This window comes from Humulus lupulus, chromosome 8 (genome assembly GCF_963169125.1).
Source record: "Humulus lupulus chromosome 8, drHumLupu1.1, whole genome shotgun sequence".
Taxonomy (NCBI): Eukaryota; Viridiplantae; Streptophyta; class Magnoliopsida; order Rosales; family Cannabaceae; genus Humulus; species Humulus lupulus.
The window spans coordinates 15,960,826-15,987,427 of record NC_084800.1 but is presented as its reverse complement, the minus strand read 5'-3'; the positions used below and the strand labels follow the sequence as shown (position 1 = coordinate 15,987,427).

The 26,602-nt window shown below is 34.7% G+C and overlaps 4 protein-coding genes across 4 annotated transcripts; 3 read left to right on the top strand and 1 right to left on the bottom strand.

Annotated features, from left to right (window-relative positions):
- The first annotated feature begins 6,807 nt into the window (after nt 1–6,807).
- LOC133794787 (cysteine proteinase inhibitor 1) lies at nt 6,808–7,360 on the top strand. Its single transcript, XM_062232188.1, has one exon. It carries the CDS (start codon nt 6,880–6,882, stop codon nt 7,225–7,227), a length of 348 nt encoding a protein of 115 aa, XP_062088172.1. The 5' UTR covers nt 6,808–6,879; the 3' UTR covers nt 7,228–7,360.
- Nucleotides 7,361–14,104: 6,744 nt separating this feature from the next.
- Nucleotides 14,105–18,663, top strand: LOC133794786 (putative MO25-like protein At5g47540). Its single transcript, XM_062232187.1, has 11 exons — nt 14,105–14,447; nt 14,896–15,057; nt 15,268–15,386; nt 15,881–15,955; nt 16,271–16,364; nt 16,828–16,887; nt 17,207–17,275; nt 17,392–17,490; nt 17,971–18,015; nt 18,111–18,213; nt 18,355–18,663. The coding sequence occupies exons 1-11, from the start codon at nt 14,328–14,330 to the stop codon at nt 18,420–18,422; spliced, it is 1,014 nt and encodes a 337-aa protein (XP_062088171.1). The 5' UTR covers nt 14,105–14,327; the 3' UTR covers nt 18,423–18,663.
- Nucleotides 18,664–19,936: 1,273 nt separating this feature from the next.
- Nucleotides 19,937–23,562, top strand: LOC133794785 (inositol-phosphate phosphatase). The gene is made up of 12 exons (XM_062232186.1): nt 19,937–20,092; nt 20,232–20,287; nt 20,381–20,431; nt 21,556–21,636; nt 21,748–21,851; nt 21,935–22,019; nt 22,228–22,282; nt 22,380–22,423; nt 22,557–22,625; nt 22,707–22,807; nt 22,943–22,999; nt 23,259–23,562. The coding sequence occupies exons 1-12, from the start codon at nt 20,080–20,082 to the stop codon at nt 23,347–23,349; spliced, it is 807 nt and encodes a 268-aa protein (XP_062088170.1). The 5' UTR covers nt 19,937–20,079; the 3' UTR covers nt 23,350–23,562.
- A 326-nt stretch (nt 23,563–23,888) lies between these two features.
- LOC133794784 (cytochrome b561 and DOMON domain-containing protein At5g47530) lies at nt 23,889–26,196 on the bottom strand. The gene is made up of 3 exons (XM_062232184.1): nt 25,357–26,196; nt 24,675–24,929; nt 23,889–24,581 (listed from the first exon to the last, which is right to left on the bottom strand). Exons 1-3 carry the CDS (start codon nt 25,978–25,980, stop codon nt 24,273–24,275), a joined length of 1,188 nt encoding a protein of 395 aa, XP_062088168.1. The 5' UTR covers nt 25,981–26,196; the 3' UTR covers nt 23,889–24,272.
- Nucleotides 26,197–26,602: the final 406 nt, after the last annotated feature.

Sequence of the window (26,602 nt, the reverse complement as noted above, 5' to 3'; positions counted from 1 at the left end):
AAGCAAAACAATCATAATGGGCAGATAAAAAGTCAATGAGCTTAGTTCTGATGTCAGGATCCAATCGTGATCCGATTTGGACTTTGTGATCTGGAAAGTCCGGATGTATCTGGACTTCGTCCAACTCCTCCATGTCTGGTTGGTTCAACTGGGAGTCAGTCAGTCTGTCTTCCTGTAATTGCTATAACTGAGCGGGTTTGGGTTTCATGGTAGTTTGGTAACACGCTCTCGAATCTTTCTGTTGGCCTTTAATTTCTTTTACTCCCCACTTAGTTGGGAACCTTAAAACTTGGTGGTATGTTGAAGGGACTGCCTCCATTTCATGTATCCATGGTCGTCCCAGTATCACGTTGTAAGCAGACGGAGAGTCTACTACCAGGAATCTTGTGCATAGATTGACTCCTTCGGCATAGACAGGTAGCTCGATCTCTCCTAGTGTGTTCTTTTGTTCTCCACTGAAACCGATGAGGATTGTAGTCTTCTTTATAATCTTTGATTCATCTATCCCCATTTCCCTGAGAGCACTTAAAAATAAAATGTTAGCTGAACTACCATTATCAATAAGTATACGTTTAGTAAGACAATTAGCAATGTAAAGTGCAATGACAAGAGCATCATGATGTGGGTTGAGGAGTCTGGTTGACTCTGTTGTTGAGAAACTGATGGTTTGAGCTGGTAGGTTGATGGTATTCTTCTCTGTCTCGCCGGACTCTCCTTTGACCCAGTTGGTCTGCCTGGCATGTCTTTTGGCTGCTGAATGGGTGACTCCGCTTACCTCAGAGCCACCAGTTATTACGTTCACCGTCCGTTCATGAGTAGGTGGTTTCGGCGGGGTTACTTCTCTTCGGATGACTGACCTGTCTGCCTCCTGCTGGAATGTTCTTTTGCCTTTGTCTGTAAGTAAGTCAGTCAGGTGACCACGCTTTAACAGGTTGGATACTTCGAGTTTTAAGGCAATGCACTCATCCGTTCGGTGACCGTGGTCATTGTGGAATTCACACCATTTTGCTTTGTCTCGCTGGTCAGACGGAGTCCTCATCCTTTCCGGCCATTTCACTTTGTCTCCGAGTCCTTTCAGTACGCCAACGACTTCAGCTGGAGAAATTGAAAGATTGTATTCTGGTATCTTTGGTCCATCTCGCAGACGTGTCTCGGACGACCGGTTGTACTCCCTCCTTCTGTTCTCTGATCTGTTGGGATATGGGTATGGCTCGGATCGTCTATCACTCTGCCGTCTGCCTGCCCTCGAGTCTCTTCGAGTGTCTTTCCTCGGAGAAGAGTGATAATAGTTAACTTCATCCTCCTCCCACTTGATCTGTGCCCAGGCTTTGGCGAGAACATCTTCCATCGTCTTGCAAGGATACTTGGTAAGTTCTTTGTATAGGTCTGAGTCGTACCGGAGTCCCTTGCGGAAGGCTGAGATGGCTGTGTCCTGATTACAATGGGTTATAGAAACCTTTTCTTTGTTGAAGCGGCCTACGTACTCTCGTAAAGGCTCACCCCGTCGTTGAACTATGATGTAGAGGTCTTCTGCAGACTTTTCAAGTTTCCTGCTACTAGCAAACTGCTCAACAAAAGTGTCAGTCAATTGTGCAAAAGTAGAAATAGAATTATTAGGTAAATTAGTATACCACTGGAGGGCTGGTCCAATCAGACTAGAACCAAACCCCTTACACATGCATGCTTCCCTCATATCACGTGGGATGGCAACGGTGAACATCCTCTGCCTATACTGTGCGATGTGATCATCCGGGTCAGACGTCCCGTCAAACATCTTCATATTTGGGAAGTTGAACTTCTTTGGCATTTCCACTAGTGCAATGTCGTCTACGAATGGAGAGTCCGCATAACAGCTTGCTGCACTCTTCTTAATCGGAGCCGGCATCCCAGGAATCCGTTGAATGAGCGCCTCCATCTCAGCTAACTTTCGAGCCAACTCAGGATCTTGGATTGGAAATGAGCTTGTGGTTGCTCGGCGGATTGGCTCGCTCAAGACTGGGTGATTAAATCCGATTGCCTGTTGCTCAGGTATATTCTGACCAGCTCCAATGATGATCTGGCTGGCTCCAATGGTAGGCTGACTAGCACTTGGAACCTGCTGCTGTCCGGGTCTAGTGACTGGCTGACTGGCTCCTGGAATCTGTTGCTGTCCGGGTCCAGTGGCTGGCTGACTGGCTCCTGGAATCTGTTGCTGTCCAGCTGCACCGGCTGGCTGACTGGCTCCTGGAATCTGTTGCTGTCCAGCTGCACCGGCTGGCTGGCTGATTCCCGGAATCTGCTGTGATCCGGGCGCAGATGAATGTCCATGTTCAGTCATGGTTACCTGTTCGCCTGTATTGACAACATAATTTTGAATGTTAGACATGGTGGGTGGAGTTTGATAATTCCTTACCGAGGGTGATGGAACTGTCTGATTCGGTCCATCACTGTTAGAGATAGGAGTGAGGTCTCCCAGAGGTTGCATAGGGCTGACTGGGCCTCGGAAGCGGGATGGCTGAGCCTCGGTGGCTTGAGAGGACATGGCCTCCATTCGTACGAGCAGGTCAGCATTTTCAGTTTCGAGCCTCCTCATTTTCTCGCGTTCTTCATTCATCTGGGCAGTAAGAGCAGCGAGTTGAGCAGACAGATCGGGTGTCTCAGTCACGTCTGACATGGCTCTCAAGTGAACTTTTTGATCTCTTTGTTGATCGTTTGATTGCTAGGGCCCCACGGTGGGCGCCAAATTGTAGAGGTGATTTCCTACAATTGATTAGATGGGCACCAGCAACCTGTCAATAACAAAAAGAAGAGAGACGAGAGTTCAATTGGGAGCACCGGTGGGGTGTCAGCCAAAGGGACTCCGACGCTCAAGTCAGTCGGGTTGTAACGAGAGCTAATAGAAAGTAATAAAATTAAGATATAAATAGTCGAAATGATGATGGATGAAGGAGTCGTAAAATGGTCAGAGTGACGGTGGCGATGACGGAGGAGTCAAGCGACTAGGTCAGGTCCAATCAGACTGACTAATTAGTCTTGCTTGACTGGATTGCTCAGAAATAGAGTAGCCTTCGTTTCAATTAGAGAGTAAAGAAAGTTCAGTGATTATTTGATGCCTTTTCTCAACCTCTGATGGTCTTATTTATTGTCCTCCTCCTCGTTCCGTCCTCCTCCGTCTTTCTCCTTCGCTTGACTCGCTCCAAGTGGTTTTATTCCGAGATTCTTGGCGAACGTGATGGGAGCCTTGACTGTTTCAAGGTCCCTGGCTGACTGAGTGTATCCGAATTCGGGTCCGGGTATGGTTTTGGGTAATTGGATGGTACTTTGTATATGCGAGCCTATTTTACATGGGCTTTGGGCCTTCTTGGCTAGTTAGATAGCTTATTGGGCTGACTGACTGCTTGTTGGACTATTATTTTTCAAGTATACGAATTTTGTCCACTACAACCACTATATGACCTAATTGAGCACACGCAACACACTTAGAGGGGAGCCATTCATACTCAACCAATTGTTCTACTAATTGTTCCCGTTCATTGATGTAAGCAATAGTTTTTGGAGGGTGGTCCGAAATCTCCATATCCACCAAAACCCTTGCATATTTCACCATCGATCTACTCTGAGTCACCTTGTCCACCATTATCAGCTTGCCAATGGTACTCACCAGAGCACTGAGACTATTTTTTCCCCAATATTGCAATCCCAAACCATTCAACCTAATCCACACCGAAACAGACTTTACCATTCTCATAGAATCCATGTCTGTTGTCCAAGGACGAAGGACAACTGGTTTTTTGTCAAAGTGAAGGACTCTCGTTTCCAATATCAAGTCCCGAGTAGCTTCATCCCTGAAATTAACTAATGTGAAACCTGAGTGCATTCTCACAATTTTATCAACACCTAGATTTCCCCAAACTCTTTTGACAAAACCTTCAAACACTCTAAATGGCGGGTTAGCACCAAGCACAATACAAACAATAGCATTTTTCCAGAACGACGCTTCAATCTCCACCTCCTCCATATCTAGTCGAGCGACAATTTGATCACCAACTTTCAGGGGTTCAGTGAAGTTCAAACGAGTAGAGGGGGTTAATACCTGATTCGATTTGAACTTACTCCATACGTCCTTCGCCGAGCTCTGATAATCGGTTCCCTCGCCCTCCTCAGTCCAACTCACTGATTTGGGAGAAGTACGATTCAAACTTCCATCACGCATCTCATCAACTCCACGATCCATCTCTAAATCGGCACAAGGATCATGAAATTCTTCAACATGATTCGATTCAGGCTCCACTTCTTGGATCGAAGGGAGGTCCTCCGCCACCAGAGTCTCATCGGAAACCACCACCGGCTTCGATACAACTTTCCTCTTCCGAACCATGGGGAGAGAGAGAGAAATATCACGGTTGTTGGTTCACATGCATATTTAATACACATAAGCATGCATATTATCATTTAATAACATAATAAAGCAATTATGACCCTGCCGCCCTCCTAATCAAGGTCTTAAACCTTATTAGGAAATTTGGGGCATTACAGTTTGTTTGGCAGTTGTATCATAAGGCGATACAAATTGCTACCAACTTAATTAAGCAAAAGATTCTTGTTTAGCCTATTTGTGTGGAGTGTCATAGTGAGTCTGAGATGGTACTTCATGCATTAGTGTTCTGCCATTCTATACAACATGTTTGGTCTTCTGTTGGCGTTTGGAATTTGATCAAAGCTTGGATATGTGTTCTATGGCTGATTTTCTATTATTCTTATTTCGGTGTTGTGCTATTTTCTAGTATTCTTATTTCGGTGTTGTGCTAGACAGTTGTTTGAGGTCTTCTCTATTACTCTTTTGGCGGATATGGGGTGCTCGTAACTCAGTGCTATTTTGGGGAACTAAATCACGTCTTGAGTGTGTGGATGTCTTGGCTAGTGATGAATTAACTGAGTTTCAAGATTTGCAACGACGGGGTTGTTGTTTTCTGGAGGTCGTTCTTCAGTGTCTCATGCTCCACGGGGATGAAGTCTGCCTAATGTGGGACAATTTACGCTTAATACTGATGCCTCTGTTGTGAGTGGAAATTCATTTATGGGAGCTGGAGGAGTTATTAAAGATTCATCTGGCGTGGTGTGGGTTGCTTGGTCAGTGTCTATGCCAAGGATCTATTTATTTTCTATGGCAGAGTTATTGGCATTACGTTATGGGCTGCGTGTTGTGCACCAGTTGGGGTTTCATCTTTAATTTGCTTAATGTGACTCTAGTGTTGTTGTTGGTTGGGTTTGTAAGGGCAGTAGTTTTAGTTTGGTAGTGTCGGATGTTATTTGTTTGTTGAATGTTATAGATGGTAGCTTTTGTCAGTCCATTTCGCATATTACGAATGGGGAGGCCCATGCACTTGCTTATTCTGCTACTAGTATCTTAGGTGAGCGTTATTGGACTGATTCTTGTACTCGTTTGTTATGTTTGCCTATAACAATTGATCTTTCTTGATAAATATATATAATAAAAAAAAATTAAAACGATAATTTTTTTTTGGTTCAAATTATAACAAGAAAACCCTCACCCTCAGAGATATTTTAAAAAAATATATATATGGAGTAATGGAGGATTTTTTTCAGCAAAAAAAAAGATAGAATATATCTCATAATAAAAATAGTTTGACTAAAATGTAAGTCTGGTATATTTTATAGAAAAAATAATCACAAAAATTATTGTTATAAAAGTGTCTAAACTCATTTGAATTATCATAATATTATGAACACTTATAACTTATAATCTTCAATAATGTAAAAGACACTATATGATGTTTTGTAGTAATGCTTATCATAAGAAGTTAAGACGGACAATTTATCAAAACGTGAAAAAGTGAAGTGGAAGTGGTGAACCAAATCTTTAGCAAACTAAATTAACAAATGATGCACGAGGGACCTTTTTATGTTGGTTCTTCCTTCTAATAACCACATTTTGATGCCACCGGGAAGGGTAATTTTGTCTTATACCATATCAAAATCAAATCATTAGAATTTACACATTATTTAAAATGTTAAAATAAAAATGAGACTACTCTACACAAATGTGTATAAATTCTTCTGTTACGGATAACTTGTGACAGTTTAATCCCATAATAAAAGGAAAATGCATATTTCTAAGTTTAATCACATAAGATTTTTACAATGAACACGCACCATTAGCCTAATAAACAGATGGGGTAATGAGCAAAATAACCTCAAAACAATTATTATTTACATAAATGTCACCGTTTAAAAAAAAATCAATAAACGGCTTAATATAACAAATTAGTATAATAAAATTTCATATTTATTTTTACCATTTTTAGTCTTAGATAAACACTAATATTTACTTAAGACTTGGTGCAAAATAATAATTTAGCTAATCAATAATATAAAAATATTATTTCTTTACAATTTTAAAAATAAAAACATTAATTTTTTCATAACATTATTTTAGATTATTTATTATAATTTATTTGGATCATACCAGGGAGCATTGAGCCTAATGAAGTGCCCCCACTAAGCAATCTAGGCCCACAGCCCACTAGAAACTTATATAACGTGTGGTAAACGGCACACGTTCACAAGTCCACAAGACCAAGAAAGCCGGGCTCCACAGTAAAACACGGAATCACGTACACGATACCCCGCGCACCCGTAGTATCCACAAAATCCATGGGTAAACTTTGTCGGTTTCTGGTTCATTTGTAATATCAGAAAATTTCCAGCGTAAAATCGTCACACAACCTACCCCTATCCTATCCTATTTCCTTCTGCAACCCGTTACCCACGTCCAACCACCCGCTATAAATACCCACTTTCCATCCACCGCCCTTAAAAACACACTCACACGAATCAATCTCCATTCATTCAGTCCCCCTCAATATCGAACTTTTCACGATGCCTTCTTACACTCTCTTCTTCCTCCTCGGTCTCCTTCTCCCTCTCGTAGCCTCAGCCGCAAGGCATGCCACCGGACCCTTGACCGGAGGGTGGCAGCCGATAGAGAACCTGAAGGACCCGCAAGTGCGACAGATTGCAGAGTACGCGGTGGCGGAGTACAACAAGCAAACGAAGACGGACCTGAAATTGAGCAGCGTGGTCAAAGGCGAGTCTCAGGTCGTCGCCGGCACCAATTACAAGCTCGTGCTTTCGGTCAAGAACGGACCTGTGACCAAGTACGAGGCCATCGTTTGGGATAAGCCTTGGCAACATTTCAGAAATTTGACCTCTTTTAAGCCAGTTTAATTAGTTAGTTACTTCTTCTAATGTGTGGAATTTTGTTTCCTATATCAGCTTTATATATGTATCTATGTATTGATATATATAGCGTGTGTAATATCTTTTGTGGATAATAAAAAATAAGTTTTATTTTTCTTCATTATTTGGATCTCTGATGAGGAATACCTTTTTGTGAGAAATTTCAAAACGAATCAGCAGAACCGACTGAAGGTCTTCTTCTGGAATTTTAGGTCAAGGGTGTTTACTTGCGCTATCTTCGCTGGTAAGTTATGTTTGGTTTAATTTAATCGGTTCTGTACTACTGACTACTGAACAAGAGTAATAGTCATCACGTGACTACAGAGTTACTACTAGTATTCGTATAATACAAAAACTAATTGTCATGAAATCTTAAAAAAAAAAAAAAAAAAAAAAAAAAGAAGAAAACAGTGAATATAGTCCAAATGATTTTTAGATGTACCCCAAATAATATACCACCGAATTAATAATTAAACTTTTTCATAAAAATTCAATATTGAATAGATAAATTCCTCTTATTCAATTGTATTCCAAAACAGTGAAAAAGGAAAATACAAAACTACAGAAGCCCGACCATCTTTTTGAAAACCAGGAATTGGCTGGCCCACTTAACTTTATTGGATCCGGACTAGAGGAATTATTATTCTTCTAATCTACTTGAGCGTGTTTTATTTGACGCTGTGAAATTAACTTGAATACCGGTATGAATTAATACTGCTTATTTTATTTCTTTTATTTGATAGTAAAATTGTATTTCTTTTATTTAATCGTATTAAAAGAAATCCAATCTACCCGACAAAAAAAATGACATCCAATCTATAGTTTTTTTTTTTTTTTTAAATTCATCTATTTAAATAGATTATTTTCTTTCTGAAATGCTAATGTAAATTTAAACATAATTAGTAAGTCTTAACTTTAGATTTTGTTTAAGTCATATTATATATATATATTAAGAAAAAATATATGTATTATTAGATCAAATCAACTGATATAGAAGATCATAAAAAACGAATATCAGAATCAACTCAAATATACTTAATAATCAATTTGATATTTGACCTCAACGAGTATACCGTTTTGAAAGGAAAATTGGAAGAACATTATTCATAATAATAAGGAAGAAATGTTCATTTCCCCTAGATTATAGAACTTATATACTTTTGCCTTTTGCATTTTGCATTTTTTTACTTGGCAAAAATACCTTAGAGTTATAGTTCTGGTAGATTTTTATTTTTTTCGTCTAAAATAGTAACAATTTGATGACATGGTAATTATAAAATATTAAGATTATTTTTTATTAATTAATTTTAAATTAAAAAAAATAAATAAAAAATATTTTAAAAATTAATAATAACTTATTTTTAAATTTATTAAATTATATAAAATCTAATAAATAAAAACTCAATAAACATAATTTTTTTATCCAAATATAATTTTAAAAAAAGGTAAAATCTATATTTCTAAACTAAATTAAAACCTTTAAACTAATTTAATTTAAAAACTCAACCAAATCTATATTTCAAACGTAGATAATTAAACATATATAGAAAACAATTAAGTAAAAAATTAAAGATTTTAATTTATTTTAGTTCAAAGTATAATTTTGTTTAGAAATATTGAGTTTAGTTTTTCTAAAATTATATTTGGATTAAATATTATTTATGTTTATTTATTTTTTATTTATTGGATTTTATATAATTTATTAAATTTAACAATAAGTTCTTATTAATTTTAATTTTTTAAAATAATTTTAATTTATTTTTTCTAATTTAAAATCAATTAATTAATAAAAAATAATTTTTTAACTGCCATGTCATCAAACTGTTACTATTTTAAATGGAAGAGACAAAAGTCTACAGCAAAAAATTTCGGATGGCAAAAATCTACAAGCATTATAGTTTGAGGGTATTTTTGCCAAGCAAAAAACTTCGGGGGCAAAAATCTACAAGTACTATAGTTCGAGGGAGAAAAATATATTTTGTCCTAATAATAATAGACCACAACAAAGTGTAAAATTGCACTTAACCCTTATTTTCATTGATTTATTTTTGTTTTAAAAGTAAAATAAAATGTTTAGATGCTTAATTACGATATCTTGGTCGACAATATCATCTTTAAGTTTGCCATATAAAAGAAAAAATTAATAAATAAAAATATTTTCAACCAATCTCCATCTAAGATGGTCTAGACTATTAACATTCCTTGATTAAGTCATTACCATAAGAATGAGAATAATGACGTTTGGAAAATCCTAGCCACCACAAAATTGATATATATGTACACTTTTTCTATCGTTTGTATTAGATTTTTGCTTAAGAAAGTGAGATGGAGCTAGATTTAAATGAAGAAATGTCAAATACCATAAGTTGAAGTTTGGCATGGCCTATAAGAAGGTGGTATTGTATGAAATAAGTAAAACACTGTGTTTGGATTAGATTTTTTTATTGTATTATTTATTAGCTTGTATTGTAATATTTTTTAAATTAGATTGTATTGTGGTAAGGTCCGGGTCAAAACCCGAATCAGGATTGGGGTCAGAATTAGTGCACATATGATATTGCTTGAAATTTTATATTTTATTTAATTTTAATTATTACAATACAATTGTATACCAAACATAATATAATTTAATACAAATAAATATACCCAACAGACTAAACATACCACATACTAAATGTGCTCAAATGAAATAAAATAAAGGAAGGAAATTATGTTAAGGTGTTTACATTTTTCTTATACGCTATTTAGCAAAATAATCAACCTTCATATACGATTGCGGAAAAAAAAAAACCTTCATACACGATATACCAGAAACAGTCCATAATATGATCCCCTGCGCAAAGAAATCTTTATACTTGTCAAGTACTACCAAAAAAAGAAAAACTCACTCAATTAATATATGAGATACATATATAATTTTTTTTCTATGTGAGATTTAGCCAATCTTATCCATTTTACTTTCGGGTTTATTTTGGTGATACAATTTATTATTTATTCCATATATATTTTAAACAATTAAATAATTTTGATATATTGACATAGAATATTAATACAAATTTCAATGCCCTTTTACTAACAACTGTAATAAAGCCCTCCTACATTTACCTCAAATAATTGTAATAAAATGTATTATACACCCATGAAGATTCAAACAAATATAATAAAATATATGCTAATTTTCATATATTCACCTACGTGTTCACTGCATATTACTAGTGAATTCATCAATTAAATGTCAATATAACACATAAAAAGAGCTAATGATGAAAGTAGTAATGGCTTATAGTCGATCTGTTTTGAATACACATTCACCAATTTATTAAAACTCACAAGCAACACGTATTATAGCTCCATTATTATAGCCATTTATATAATATGATTGAATATTTTTATTGGTTGAGACTGAATTAACAATTCATGCGATCGAGACAATTCCATTAAAAGTTCTTACGTATGGAGCAGAGACAATCCCACATGTCATTTTTCATTACTCTTTCTTAGTTATCCAGCTACTCATCCATAAGAAACATCTCAATCTTATCGTAGAGGGTAGGCTGCTGCTAAGCTAGTGGAAAAATTCACTCACAAAATTATATATTATGGAGAAGTTTCTAAAAGATTGTCGATCGTTTTAAGAAATATACCTAATAAAATTAGGTACATGTGGGCATAGGGCTATAGAAGAAAAAGAAGCATAAAATCGTGGGGGGTCACTGGGGTAGGTCATATATAAGGCATTTATTTGAGTTGTGAAGACACGTGAATACGAAGGTGAAAAGGGCACGCATGAGTCTCGGCTGGTATGCAACCATTGTCCTTCAACACTCACATCACTACCAAACCAATATTTGTATATGCTTTTCAATTTTGGTGATCGATGAACCATAAAGGACACTCCCATTTATAACTCAAATATATAAATAATTAGTAAATTACTTATGGGTTACTTTTATATTATATATTTCAATGTTTATCACCGCACCTTATTTTTATTTTTTTTGGCTGATGATATAATTATGAAAAAGGGGCATTTAATATTTAATTAGTATTGAATTTTGTAATTCTATTTATGACATATATATTTGAATGAGTAGTTAATATATATGTTGTTATTAATATACTATCTCTTCATCAATAATAATTAAAAAAAAATAGTAAGGAATGACAATTTGTGTTGAGCACGATATATAAACTCAATAATTAAGTTTAAATAACAAGTTTGACAAAAAACTGATTCAAATTGGTTTGATTAATTAATTTTTTATAAAAACGAAAAAAAACCTCTAACTTGACACAAGATCGTTTATCTAAAATTTAAAACAAGGCAAGTAAGTATATCCACCCAAAAAGAAAAGAAAAAAGTTAAACAAAGCATGAACTATTGGTACGAAATTGAGTAATTAAGGACTTGTAGATATGATTAGACATATCCGGAAATTTTGACATATTTATTGGTCCCATTAATAAAAAATAATTATTGGATACTATTTGGCACGTGAAGCAACGTGAATTTGCACGCCAAGAGTTGAAAAAGTTGCCTTCGATTCCTTTTCTAGCGCTTTTGCTTTATTTTTTTTTTTAAAGTAGAAAAAAATTAATTTTTTAGTTAATCCCTTTAAAAAAATACTATTTATATATGTAAGTTCGATATGACTCTATAAAATATATTATATAAATTAAATTATTTGGAATCCAATAAAATATTTTATTAGTTACTTGTTTTGGAAATATTAAAAAAATGCATATAATAAATCATTTTATAAAAACTAAATTTGACTGTTTTATTTATATTTTATTATTATGAAACATAATTTTAGTTTCTAATTAATATTTTCAATTCATAAAATTTTAAATTAATATCTCTTAACTATTATTTTCAAATTAAAAATCAATCAACCATTTTGTGATTAAAAATTTATTTAAAACTTTGTCAAGAAAAAAATTTATTCAAATACTTCTAGAAAATTTGTTTAGGTCTCTTTTAAAATTGTTGATGATGTTTTTTTGTCAACTAAAAAGAAATAAGAGTAATTAAGCACTTATAAATAAAATAAGAAGAAAAAAAAGAACAAGATTTTTTGTGAAGATTAATAGTTAAATTTACTTATTTCCACGTGTCACGAGTCACTTTTATTAATATGACTTGCATTAAGATTTTGAAAGCAATTTCATAAAATTTGAGTATAAAATAGACCCGGTTTATAGAATACTCTTCCCTCAATTTTAGAGAAGTTACAATATATCTAATTTGAATTTAAAATAGAAAATGAATATATTAAAATACAATCAAATATATTAATTAAACCAAAAATTCTTAAAAATAGGGTTGTTTACATACGGTTTCAACTAAGCTCACAATTTTAGGGATTTTCGTGGACATGTTGTTGCCTCAACGCGTCTTCGAAACTGTATGATGTTTCGAGCTCAGCATAACAGTAACGTTGCCTCCTCATCTATCATACTTTCAAGGTTGTCCTTCAAAGGGAACATTTGTCTTCGAGCTCACATCCTACACAGTATGCTCGGGTGCCAATGACGTGATAATCAAGTGTGATTAAATATTTACATAAGTAATCATACTGTTTGTCATATGCATATTTGATCTCTACACTTGCAAGCTTACATTTCGAGACTATATTTAATTCTTAAAATTTGGAGTGTAACAAAAATTATGTCAAAGATATCCTAATTATCAAACGGTTAATAAAATAGGACTTAATTATTTATGACATACACAGTAAAATCATCGATAAAATGAATCAAGTTTTTCTTTTTTGGAAAACTGAACCAAATTTTAAATAAATTGCTATTTGTACAAGTCACAAACACCCAAGAAAATCACATCCATAGCCACTAGTTAAATTGATATTGTTGTTGTGGTTAACTTGCTAATTCTAATGATTTATAGTGTTTAATTTAATTTAATTTTTGTTAGTTTTTTCACATTCTAAAAAATTGTGGTACCAAATAAATATGTTTTCTTATATTTGACCGCTATTTTCTCCTAATCTCTTCAAGCACTAAAAAGAAACCTTACAGTCTAGGAGCAAAACTAAACTTTATAATAAGATGTTATTTTTATTGAGTTTTATTTCTTTGAATAAATATATTGAAAAATTCATTAATGTCTAGTTTTTTTTTTTAAAAAAACACTAATGTCGTTATGTGCCTGTAATTTGGAATTTTACATATGAAAAATGTTTTATTTAACAAATATAACTTTGGATGAAAAATAAATTATGAGTAATACATATTTAAGAAATTAGGAATTAAATATGACAAAAAAATATATTAGGAATTAAAGTGCTAAATAAATATTTTCCAAAACTTAAGTATAATAAACTGTATGCTACCAAAAAAAAAAGAGTATAATAAATTGTAAATAACGAAGAAAAATATTATTTTGGTAAAAAAAAAAATTTGTTTACTCTATCACGATTAAAAAACGCCTAATGAATTTCAACAATATTTATTTTGAATTTAAAAAAAAAAGTTGTAAAAGAACTTGTTCTTAATGGAAAATAAGTAATTTTTGGACGTAAATTAACCAATTAGAAAATGGAATAATAATTTCTTTTATATTTGACCATTATAGTTAGTTCCAAATTCCAATAGTCCAAGTACACTCGGGACGGGAGAGTTAAAGTCAACGAAGTAAAATTCAATCTCCGTCGTTAGAAATTTTCCTTATTTTTTATTTAAAAAAAAAAATTATTATTTCCATCCTTTTTGCCAATCCGTAGATTAATCTACGCTGTCAAATTTAACGACTAACCGTTGGCCGTTGGTGAGAAACTCTAAGCAGAGCCGTCGGATCACGCCAAATATTTTTTATATTATAATTTTTAAGAGAAAAGGGCAAACAAAATCCTCCTGTATCTGAATCTTTATCATCTTCTCTGTAACTCCGACTCCAAATTGGGTTCGATAGAAGGATAGAGAACAGAACCAAAGAACAGCTGAAACCCTAGGCGAGAGAGAAAGGGGAAACAATCAATAGCAATCTGTATCTCTAATCAAAGGGCCTTGCCGGCGACGAAGGAGCTCGAAACGGTGCGTTTGTGAGTGAACATTCAAAGAAGAATAAGATGAAGGGTTTATTCAAGTCGAAGCCCCGGACGCCCGTGGATATCGTCCGCCAGACCCGGGATCTTCTTATGTACTGCGAACGCAACCCGGATGCCCGCGAGAGCAAGAGGGAAGAAAAGGTCACCGATTCCACTCTCTAAATTTACTAGCACAGTTTTTCTTTTAATCGCAATCCAAAAAAAAAAAAATTCATTATTGATTTGGATCGGTAGTCGCCTGGTTTAGCAATTAACATAGACTTTTCTTAAAATTGAATCTACTGGTATTTGTATTGGTATTGGGGCATAGACTTTAGTTGTGTTGATTTTAGTGAACTAGCTATTTGGTGAATTTTGGGGTTCTTCAATATTGTAGAGCAAGAGAGTTCATGTTCCAATTTTAGTATATATGTGTACTCGTATTGTTCGGTGATAGAGTTAATTTGCTTTAATTGTGCCACTCCATTCGATTTAGTGAATATTAGAATTTGATTTGTTACATTCAAGGTTCATAATTAATCAATTTCAGTTTCTTTATTTGCTAATTTTAAATCTCTACCATTGATTTGTGATGCTGCATTTGAAACAGATGGCCGAATTGTTTAAAAATATAAGGGAGATGAAGTCAATCCTTTATGGCAATAGTGAATCTGAGCCAGTCTCCGAATCTTGTGCACAATTGACTCAGGAGTTTTTCAGAGAGAACACTCTGAGACTTCTTATTAGGTGTCTTCCAAAATTGAACTTGGAGGTAAGCTTGTAGAGCTGTTTTGGATATATTTGGACTGTATTTACTATTTGATGTCTAAATGTTACCATCCTGCGGAAGAATGTATTGAAAAATATAGCAATTCAAATGTATCACATCACAGTCGGAAGAGAAATTCAACTTGGTGGTTTTACAAAGCTTATTGCAAGTTTTGGTCACCAGAGCTATGTTGACACCATTACCCTCTTACAGGCCCGAAAGGATGCCACGCAAGTAGTTGCGAATTTGCAAAGGCAGCAAGTTCAATCGAAGTTGATTGCATCTGACTATTTGGAAGCGAACATAGATTTAATGGATATTCTGATAGCAGGGTAAGTTTCTGATAAATTAATTTTTATTGGATTCTTTTGTAACAATTCAACATTTACTTATCAAAGGCTACACATTGATTTTTGGCTTAACATTCTTTTTGATATTAACTCTTCTTCTCTTGCATTTTTTCCTTACTCTGTCATTATTCTTTACTTACCTAGTATTGGAGGAGATTTTATTTTAATGATGGAAGTAAACATTTAACTCTAATTGAAGATTCCCTGGACATTGCTTTTGTCATTATAGGCTAAGATATTTTGTTTGAAATTAAGATTGGAGCATTAAGTGATAGTGCCAATAGTAAGGTTTGTCAGTGTATTGAGCGTGGTTGTATTTTTAGGTTTACACTAATAATACTTTTCTTTATGTACTACAATTGTCTTTTGGGTCATGAATATATAAGGGCGATCACTGCTATGAATTATATTTAAATATGACTTCTTTATGAAGTGATGAGTGCGGTTCTTTAATAATGTTGTGACTTTCTATATAGGTATGAAAACACAGACATGGCTTTACACTATGGTGCAATGTTGAGGGAGTGCATTCGTCACCAAAGTGTTGCAAGGTAAACAGAAGAAGTTGGTCATTTAAAAAGTAATGTTACTTTCTAATAAATTGTTTCAATAACCAAATGTCATGTCCAATTGTTAGTCCTCAGACAATGTTGCAAGCATATTTTTTAAAATAGTGCTAATTGAAAAAAAAAAATAGATAGAAGAGGGAGGGGAGGAGAGGTAGGTTTTGAATGATGTTTGGCCATCTCCGCAGATCACGGAACAACAATTATGGTCATGATTTCATTATAGATTACACTGATTGCTTGATGAGTTTCAGAGCATAATTTCTGAACTTTTAATGAACTTTTTTGGTTTAAATGCAGATACGTCTTGGAGTCTGCTCACATGAAGAAATTCTTTGATTATATACAGCTTCCCAATTTTGATATTGCTGCAGATGCTGCTGCAACATTTAAGGTCGAGTTAACCTAATAAAGTCATTTATTGTCTTTCCGTCTCATATTATTATTATTATTATTATTATTAGTTGAGCAATTTTTCGTCTCATATTATAATCATGGATTATTCCACCCACTTTAGCAACTTTCTTTTGTTTAAAAGTTGGGATGGTATGACGTGGCAATTTTTTTTTCTTTCCCTCCTGCTGTAGTGCTGATGTTGTCATGTCAGTTTATGTGGTGGTTTTTTAAAGATCGTACTTTTGTTCCTTAATGTTCTAATTTAATAACAAGGGAGGTAATACAAATGTTTTTTTTTGAGTACTGATTAGAAAACTGAATAACAAAGAAGAGGTTGGGGTATGCTTACAGCATAATTCTGTTTGTTGTTTGATACTTCTAGCAATTATTTATATACAAATTTTTGCAGTCAATTTTGTTCGATTCATGATCTTGCAGCTTAATTTGTGACAATTTTGCAGGAACTCATGACGAGGCATAAATCAACTGTAGCTGAATTTCTTTCCAAAAATTATGACTGGGTAACTGATGTTTTCTCTGTTTTTTTTAAACATGCGTGTCCATATAGAATGTGAACGTCAGTATCTACACATGGATTAACAGTACATGAGAAGCATAGGTGCCAATGAGAAGCATGGATGATGCATGTAGTAGAGAACATGCTTAAATTTACCTAGAGTATTGAGTTAGACATTTTAAAGATGTAACGAACTGCTTTCAGAACTTTTGTTGTTAATATAGAATATCTATCATGATAGCTAGTATGTGGCATCTGCATCTCACCTCTACATTTTTGGTTGACTGAATTTTGACTTTCTTCAACTTTCCTTCTGGGTTCAGTTCTTTGCAGACTACAACTCCAAGCTACTTGAATCTTCCAATTACATTACCAGAAGACAAGCTGTCAAGGTATGCCATCAGTACTTTAGTGTTATTATGTTCTTGAAACAGGTTATCTTTTGTCTTAATGCTGTTACTGACGATTGTTTTAGTGTCTAATGATATGACTCCTTTCCTAATTGCAGCTGTTAGGAGATATTCTTCTTGATCGTTCGAACTCTGCTGTAATGACTCGATATGTGAGCTCAAGGGATAACTTGAGGATTCTTATGAATCTCCTCAGAGTATGATATAACTTTACAGATTTCTTGATACTCATTGTCATTGCATTCCTTATCCTCTCTTACACATGTGCACTGGCATGCTATTTTCTCAAAGCATCATGATGCCTTTTTAGATTTTTCCTAGGGCCTTGCATCCTCCAGGCACAAACACACCCTAAAAAGGAAAGAGATGATGCTTATCACTGTTTAAAACATCCATATCATGCACTCTTTCTTTTTATGTGAATTAAGTTAGTAGTGCAATTTTTATTTCATCTTATTTTTTTGTTTATTTAGTTTTGGTTAGTTCATTCCCTTGATCTCTAAAAATACTTAAATAGACCTCTTGCAGTGTAACTGTGTAATTCGCCCAAGTTCTAGAAATGTTTCCACTTGACGCCTTGTATAATTGTCACGATGAAATATTTGATGGCTAGACAGAGGTCTGGATATAATTTCTCTACAAACATTATCTTAAACGACAGTTTCTGTCTTTTGCAGGAGTCTAGCAAGAGCATTCAGATAGAAGCATTTCATGTTTTCAAGGTTGGAAATCTTATTTCGGTTAACTCAATGCAAAATATTTAAAGATTTATGGGCTTCTTCAATTATTTTTTTAGTAACATGGTTCTATTTTACAGCTCTTCGCAGCTAATCAACAGAAACCAGCTGACATCGTGAGCATACTAATTGCAAATAGAAGCAAGCTTCTACGGCTCTTTGCTGATTTCAAAACCGACAAAGGTATCATTATTTATATGCATGTACATTATGTATGTCTACAATGTAAATTGATACAGATACACTAGTATCTGTGTCAACAATCCATAGGGAGTTGGCTTGCCACTGTGTTTACAAATCTTCCCATGGTTTATGTTTTTGCAGAGGATGAGCAGTTTGAGACAGACAAAGCCCTAGTGGTGAAAGAAATCGAGTCTCTCCCTGGAAACTAGAACAGCCTCATGATTGGGTGTATCTTTGTCTGTAAAGGCCTTGTTATCCGCGCGATTCAATTGTGAATTTCGTAGTTTTTATATAGTTCATGTGACACTACCACTACGTGAAAATCCCTCATCTTTAGTTACTCATGTTCCTCCTATTTAGCTAAATCTCTGTTAAGTTAAAACACTCGTGTAAAACGTAGATAAATAAATTGACAATGAGTTTATTGGAGAACGAAATACTTGAACTTCATTCCTTGAATCAAATAACGTATTTGCCTGGTTTTAAAATTGTTGGCTATATCACCTCAGGAACTCGTTATATGTGAACTTATTTATTGTTGATTCGCCGGTGTTGTTTAGACAAATCAAGATTGTTGCTATTTAATGTATGAGGATTTGAGGAAGTAAGATAAGTGAAAACATTTCTGAATCAAATTCCTCTGTTTCGCAGGAAAGCAGGTCTAGAAAACAGGAAATATTCTTGTTGTGGTGGGGTAGAGCCTAGACGATTAAGAGTAATACGGTCGTATCGTGTCGTGTGGGAGTGGGACTGGTTAGTCAAGTATAGTTACTTACTAGAGTCAGAATTGAGCATTATTGGAACCTAAACAAAAGCATAAACTTTGGCATATTCTGTGGATCTCTTTATTCTGCGACTCGCTGTAGATCTCTTTATATTTGTTTTCTAGTTGCCTAACGAAGCTTCATTGACGGTGACAGAAATGGGTTAGTTGGCAAGAATCGTAGACATCAAATCTTTATCTTTCTACTTTTTTTGTATCATTATAAAAAAAAACTTTGGCTTAGAGGTAAATCTTTTAAGCTCTAAAATGCTGAGTAAATTTTTATTTATTCGTTTATTTTTATCGTCCTAACCTTGCTTATAAAGCGTAATCAATTAAAATGTAGTATGTGACTAGAATCTTCTCTAATAGTCAGAATTTGTTTCCTAATTCAATCCTCTCCTCAGCATATTAAGAATATTATTTATTCAGTTCCGAAATCCTCACAACCCCTTTATTCTCCACTCCCGAATTTCTCATCAAATATTAACATAAAATTGTGAGTAAATTCCGAAAATAATAATCTGTCCTAGACAGTTGGGCACTTGTTTTATAATGATAAGATGATATTATAAAGCTCAAACGACTGAGGAAGAGGGGTAAATAATAATAAAAGAAAATTGTAGGTTCAGGAAAAAGGCAAAATCAAGGGTGAATTAATTTATTTATTTTTTTTGTTTATGATTGATTTTTAATTTGAAGTAATAATTTTGAAATTTTGTGTTTTAAAAATAATTGTGCCTTAAAACATTTAATTGGTTGGTTATTTTCAAATAATAAAATAAATAGAATATAAAAAATAGTAAAATTATTTTGTAATTTGAAAAAAAATTGTTTTGAATTTAAATTTTTATCATTTTTAAAAATAAATAATCAAATATTTTAGAAAGTAACTCATTCTATATTGTTACAAAATCATATATAAATTTGTACCCAAGACAGGACTTAAATAACCTGACACCAGACGAGGAGTATAAATAAGAGGTGCTTGCTTACATGTGGTACGTGAAAGCCTGAAAAACTCACAAAACCAAAATCTACAATTATTCATAATCAAAACCTCTTTCTTTCTCTTTTCACTTACCACTTATTTTTTTTTTAAAATGGCTGAGAATGGTACAACCCTTCACTCTTCTCACTCTCTCTCCCTTCTTTGATTAAATAATTGGTTCGTTGATGTGCTTTCACTTCACTCTGCGGATCATGAATGAAGATGTTGGATTTTACTTATAACTTTTTTGTTGTGTGTTTTTAGGCTCGCTTGATGAGTTCCTCGCCTCAGCTGTTGATGCAGCCAAGAAAGCCGGCGAGGTCTGTGTCTTCCCCAACTTCGTTATTACGATGCTTGGAATTCATTGTCTGTAACAAATTTGCCTTTTCTTTTCTTTTTAAATTTAATTGCAGATAATTCGTAAAGGATTCTATCTAACCAAACATGTGGAGCATAAAGGCCAGGTCTCTCCCCCCCCCTCTCTCTCTCTTTTACATTTTCTTAATGGGTTATAGCAGAGCTAAATTTTGATTATTAAGTGAATCTACAATGTATCAATTGGGTATCGTTCACAGTAAGGCCATTCAAGAAGGTGGGTTCCAATAGGGATCTAAGAGATTTGTTTTTGTTTTGAAAAAAATTAATTTATGGAGGAATGTGATGCTGTTTTCCAGTGTTTAAAGTGATCGTCGTCACTGAGTGTGGTAATTAATTGAAATAATAGAGGGTATTGTAAGAGTACAGAGTAATTGATATAGCTCTGAAAGTATTCTTTGACACTGGTAAAGTGTGCTTTTTCCTTTTTTTCTTTTTAAGAAGCTTCCCACCTGAGAACAATAAACTATAACAATTGCCACCCAGGTGCCCTTAGGATTCAAACCGCAGACCATGTGGGAGCAAAGTGTGGCCAAATATAGTGTCTTGCTCTCTCCATTGGAATTGAACACTAAAGAAGCAAAATTAGTGCTGTCTGCTATGTTTTTTAAAATTTGTTGTCTACAGAAAAAAGTGAGTAATTAAATGGGGTTTGTAAAGAGGCAAAATTCATAGAAAAATTGGGTAATGTTGTTAATGAGAATAATTAATTGAATTTTCTCTTATATAGTTTAAATCTTTAAGATGGACCTACATGCGACTGTAATGTGGGATGCCAACAAGCTGAAACGAATTGTTAATGTATGAAATGTCGATATGAAGACAAAATGCCTCAGAACAGCTTAGGAATGCCAAGTTCTATATGGTCTTCCTACGATTGAAATTTGAAGCCATGAGAAACCTTGACTAAATAGGGTGTTGTTAGCTAAATACCTTTCCTGTTGCAACATGAAAAGCATGCCATTGATTATGGTGTTATGTAAGGTTCTTATGATTAAAGATGAGTTATTTAGGGAAAGTACATGTAGAAGAAAATCTGACAATCTTTGGCTTCGGGATTGGCTGGTGTTTAAGATCTTCTTGATCTGTTTTTCAGTTCATCTAATATAATAAATAAATAATTAGCGTTGGAAAACTATTAAAATCTGAAAGAAGCAAGGCATGTCTCTACTTATTGAATCTTTTCAGTTTCCCCTTTTTCTGTGGCATGCAGGTGGACTTGGTCACAGAAACTGACAAGGCATGTGAAGATCTCATTTTTAATCATCTTAAGCAACTCCACCCCACACATAAGGTTAACTATTTCTCAACCAAATTGAAAACTTGTGCTCTGATTGTTTAATTGATTTGTTTGTTTGTTTTGGTTTCGTTTCCAAAACTTATTTTATTTGGTATATCATTTCAGTTTATTGGGGAGGAAACTACTGCTGCATGTGGTGTTACAGAGCTGACTGATGAACCTACATGGATAGTCGATCCCCTAGATGGAACCACCAATTTTGTTCACGGGTACCTATTACTATCTACTGTTGTATGTGCTACTTATTACTGTACAAATTATGCTAATTTATTAGCACATTATTAAACTACAGGTTCCCCTTCGTTTGTGTCTCCATTGGTCTCACAATTGGAAAGGTACCCACAGTTGGTGTTGTTTACAATCCAATTATTGATGAGGTGAGTACCCTTATGCTCATATATTGACTATCAACAAGCCACAAGCTCAATTTCATTTGTGGCCTAGATTTATAGATAGTAGAAATGTACATATCATGTAGTTATTAATATATGCTTATGCCTGGATAGGCTCCAAGGTTAGGTCTATAATAATTTTAAATTACAAATTGTGTGAAGAAAGTATGATTGTGAATTTATGTCATTGTAGCTTTTTACTGGCGTTCTTGGCAAAGGTGCTTTTCTGAATGGAAGTCCTATTAAAGGTGATTTTCTTTTATTGGTATTTAGTATCTTTTTCTTATTTCTTTTTGCTTATGATAATTTAAACGAGCTGCATGATCATGTTCTAAAATTTGGCAGTATCTTCTCAATCTGAACTTATGACATCTCTCCTTGCAACTGAGGTATGTACGCATTTGAGTTTTCTGGTTAATGGTAAATTATGCTGGAATGTATGATAAATCGTTTTTTGCCTTCCAGCTTAATTAGAAGTCTAGAATATAACAAACTAATCAGATTTTGTCTAACTGAGAGCAGGTTGGAACCAAACGTGATAAGGTGACTGTAGATGCTACCACAAACAGAATTAATAGCTTACTTTTCAAGGTAAAATCAATTTGCCATTAACTGAGATCAAAAGAAAGGAATGAACATTCAATAGTTAATATTAGTATCTCTTTTGATCAGGTGAGATCTCTTCGGATGAGTGGCTCCTGTGCATTGAACCTCTGTGGAATTGCGTGTGGAAGACTTGATCTATTTTACGAACTCGGCTTTGGGGGTCCTTGGTATGGCTTTATATGTATTTAAGCAAAATATATTGTTACATAGGATTAGCATTGTTTGTAAAAACACCATTTTAAATAACATTTTTATAAACTAAATTAATATAGGGTTGCGACATTATTTTCTTCTTTGCTCAGGGATGTGGCAGGAGGCGCAGTTATTGTGAAAGAAGCTGGGGGACTTGTATATGATCCGTAAGTGTCAAACTTCTATCTAATCATTTTATTTCTTTTCTTTCAAATATTCAATAGTGCAATTAATAGAGCACTGAAAAAAATCAGCATCAGAACGGGTTTCACTTTGATGTTAACTTAATCTTTAAACTTTTGACATTCACAACCATCAAGTTTGACACGGAAGCTGTGTATATTTACATTGGTTAGCATGCATTTAAATTCTTGGGTGAAAAGTTTTTGCTGATGTTGAGAAATTATGGTGGTTATTTTGTATCAGATCTGGTAAGGACTTTGACATCACATCTCAACGAGTAGCTGCTTCAAACCCCCTTCTTAAGGATGCATTCCTTGAAGTCTTGAAGGCTTAAATCAACCAGATTGAGACACCTATTAGATGGAAACTGCATGTGTCTCCAATGTTAAAATGCATCTCATGTAGCAGTGAGCAGTTATGTCATTTGTTTGTAAGAACAGATAATATTTGTATTTAATTTTTTCAAATTTCTTATCTGGCAGTGCCAAATTATTTTAGAACACATTCAAAATAATTCATTATTGGTAATAAATAGTGCATTGCAGCATGTGTAGCAGCTTTACTCAACACAACTAAACAATTTTCAGTTACAGCATGTATATCAGTTTGTTCTTATGTTTAAACTTGACCTAAAAATAGCTAAGAGTATTGTTACAGTGCACCAATAGTGCCGGACACCGCTTTATGTGTTTGCTTAATGTGTTGTTAGGCATAGGTAGCCCGTAGCAATATTCTTTTATTTAAGACAAAATTGTCAAGTTACAGAATTTCAGAATGGTGTCGTCCAAATTGAACAATTTTAAGACGTGAGCCTAATTTAAACAACAAAATCTCTGGAAACTTTGCCTATAACTGGTAGTGGAACACACTATAGAGATGAAAGAGCATATATTATAGAGATGAAAATTACAAATAAAAGGAAAGGAAGTATAAATATATAGTGACATATATGTACCCTCTCAAATAGCACGATAAAGGTGGAAAAAAATACACTCCTCTCCTCTCAAAAGCAGGTAAAGAAAGTCCTAAAACTACTCTACCAAAGAATAACCTCCGAAGCTGAACTCCCCCGAGTCCAGACCAGACCTCCCTCCTCAAGTACATAAATCATTCACTAAATATACATAAGGGTGTAAAAAAAATTACAATAAAAAAATAAGAAGAAAAAGATGAGAGAAGAGAGGAGAGGAGAGGAGAGGAGGATTTAGAAAGCACCAAGGAACCCATATCCTCCATTAGGCAACTAAACCCAACTCTCTATACATGTGAACCATAGCCATTAACCCCATTTCCATTAGAGCCGTAGGGCGCTTTGTTCTCTGATTTCTTAATCTTCAGTACGTAAAACCACGTATAAGCTTCCAAGCTTAAGGCAATAGCGCCCAAACCAATGATAATCCCAGTGTAAGCTTTCTTCCACACTTCTTCAGGCTGCAAGATGTCGAAACCTTCGTATATGTTAATGATGCTGAGGATGATGACTGCGTACCCAACGGTGTGGTGATAGATATTCCAGTAGAGTCTGAATTTGTGGTCCTTCTTGGGCCTCAGGAGCAAAGCGAAAACCTGCATAGAAACCCAATTCACAGTGTCTTTTGGTTAACACAAAGCGCCCATAAACTGTTCGAAGAAATGCTAAAAAAGGGCTTATTAAAGTACCTGAAGGGTTCCTAGGCAGAAAAGGGCGATTCCAATGCTTCTGTGAGGGTTTTGTGTGATGCCAACTGAGTCGCTTCCGAGTTTAAGACCAGTTGCCCAACCGGAGACTCCAACGACGTATGCAGAGGTTTGGCAAGTGACGTGGAGGTAAAACCAAGCAGGGTCTGCTGATTTGAATACCCTCAAGTACCTTGCTATTACAGCTCCCATAGGCATCAATATACCCCAACTTACAGCGTTTAGCACTCCGTGCACCTGAAATTCATTCAATATTTAACATCACAACAACTTAATAAACTTTTCTTTTAAAAAACAACCAGTATTTAAATAGATAGTTGTTTTGTTTTCAGTACTTGGACTTGGGCAATGAAATTGACATAATAAATAAAGCGTTTTTTAAACAAAGAACTTTCTTTAAAAAACTTTTTTTTTTCCTGAATCAAACTATGAATAGATTCTCAATTATAAATTTCCATGGATTTTGTTTTGCAAAAAAAGTGCTTTAAGTACTATTACTATTATTAAATCAATCTAAAGATCAAGAAAGAACCAAAAGACAAAATGAGTCAAAACAGAGCAAACCAAACATGTTTTAAAACCAAATTCAGAAGTGAAACCAAACAAGTAATTTTTGTTTTTTTAATTTTAAGAAGAAAAAAAATTACAAAAATTATCTACTTACGTTTCTTTTTCTGAGTATAGAGCTGCCTCCTCCGGATTGAGACAGACCGGAAAGCAGATTCAAAGACGATTTAGACATAACATTATCTCCACTTGTTCTATGCGCTCCAAGTGTTGTACCCGAAACTGGACCCGCTTGCCAAACGTGGGTGATGCTATTCGTGTTGGCTGGAAGAGTCCAAGTCCCAAAGATAACCATCTCGTTGTTCTGATACGTCGCCGATAAGTCCGTAACCGAGTAAGACAGATTCCCCTCAGCCAACGTCGTCGTCGTATAATCTTGGAGTGGCGAGGGGAATACTCTCGGGGCACCACTCGTTTGTGGGACGGCGACAAGAGCTTGAGCTCCCATCATGGCTGCGCTCAATCTGTTGCTGGGGTTGATGGCCCATGCGACCCACGTGGTACTCGTTACCTCGGTGTGACGGTAAGCCATGTTGAGCTTCCCAGTCGACGAGTCGTACGTCCAATGGAGGAACGCGCCCAGAACCGGAAGGTCAAGGCAGGTTTCGAACTGTTGATTACTTGAGAAGCTGTAGCTCTTACAATTTTGAGCAGAGGATGACAGAAACAGAGTCGAAAAAACAGAGAGCAGAACCACGAGACTTGTGAATTTTCCGGCCATGGTGGTCGGTGTGCTTGACTTTTAGTCCCTAAGAAACTGGTTAGGGACTTAATTATGATAATCTGAGATGGGTTTGTGTCAAAATTAATCAAAAAACAGACCTTTAATGGAAAAATATATATATAGTCCAAGTCCGGCCAGGGAATTGTGCTTTTGTAATATATTCCCCTAAAAGCTAGTTGAGAGAATGAACTCTAGATATGATGATGATGATGAGGGAAGAAGAAGAAGAACAAGGGTTATTATAGGACTTGGTGGGGTTGGGTTGTTGAGAAGTCCGGTTTGGGAAGGTTCCAATATTTTACAAGGTGGTTCCTTTTTTATTTGAGAATTATTCCTTGTTTTATTTTTATTTAGAAAAAAAAAAAAAAAAAAAGTCATGGGTGATGGAGGAGTTGGGAGAACTACTTTTGGCTTTTCATACACATTGCTTTGGCAAAAATATGCAACTCCCCGCCCGAACTACTTCAGTTGTTCAACGTTTCAACTACAAAGTACGAAATATGGGAGCATGTAAGTGACTTTGATATGTTATTAAGGAACCAGCAACATCGGCTCTCCTAACTACATGACACGTGTCTTTTATATTTGTAATTTAATTTTCTTCTTCTATTTTACTTAT

What these genes read in the sequence shown, in the direction of transcription:
- LOC133794784 (XM_062232184.1), bottom strand. Translation starts at nt 25,980, where the DNA reads ATGGCCGGAAAATTCACAAGTCTCGTGGTTCTGCTCTCTGTTTTTTCG. An exon ending in CTATACTCAGAAAAAGAAAC is followed by an intron (nt 24,930 to 25,356) that starts GTAAGTAGATAA and finishes AATGAATTTCAG; the next exon opens with GTGCACGGAGTGCTAAACGC. An exon ending in TCTGCCTAGGAACCCTTCAG is followed by an intron (nt 24,582 to 24,674) that starts GTACTTTAATAA and finishes GTTTCTATGCAG; the next exon opens with GTTTTCGCTTTGCTCCTGAG.
- LOC133794786 (XM_062232187.1), top strand. Translation starts at nt 14,328, where the DNA reads ATGAAGGGTTTATTCAAGTCGAAGCCCCGGACGCCCGTGGATATCGTC. An exon ending in TTCTTATGAATCTCCTCAGA is followed by an intron (nt 17,491 to 17,970) that starts GTATGATATAAC and finishes TGTCTTTTGCAG; the next exon opens with GAGTCTAGCAAGAGCATTCA. An exon ending in AAGCATTTCATGTTTTCAAG is followed by an intron (nt 18,016 to 18,110) that starts GTTGGAAATCTT and finishes TCTATTTTACAG; the next exon opens with CTCTTCGCAGCTAATCAACA.
- LOC133794785 (XM_062232186.1), top strand. An exon ending in CAGCCAAGAAAGCCGGCGAG is followed by an intron (nt 20,288 to 20,380) that starts GTCTGTGTCTTC and finishes ATTTAATTGCAG; the next exon opens with ATAATTCGTAAAGGATTCTA. An exon ending in AACTCCACCCCACACATAAG is followed by an intron (nt 21,637 to 21,747) that starts GTTAACTATTTC and finishes ATATCATTTCAG; the next exon opens with TTTATTGGGGAGGAAACTAC.
- LOC133794787 (XM_062232188.1), top strand. Translation starts at nt 6,880, where the DNA reads ATGCCTTCTTACACTCTCTTCTTCCTCCTCGGTCTCCTTCTCCCTCTC.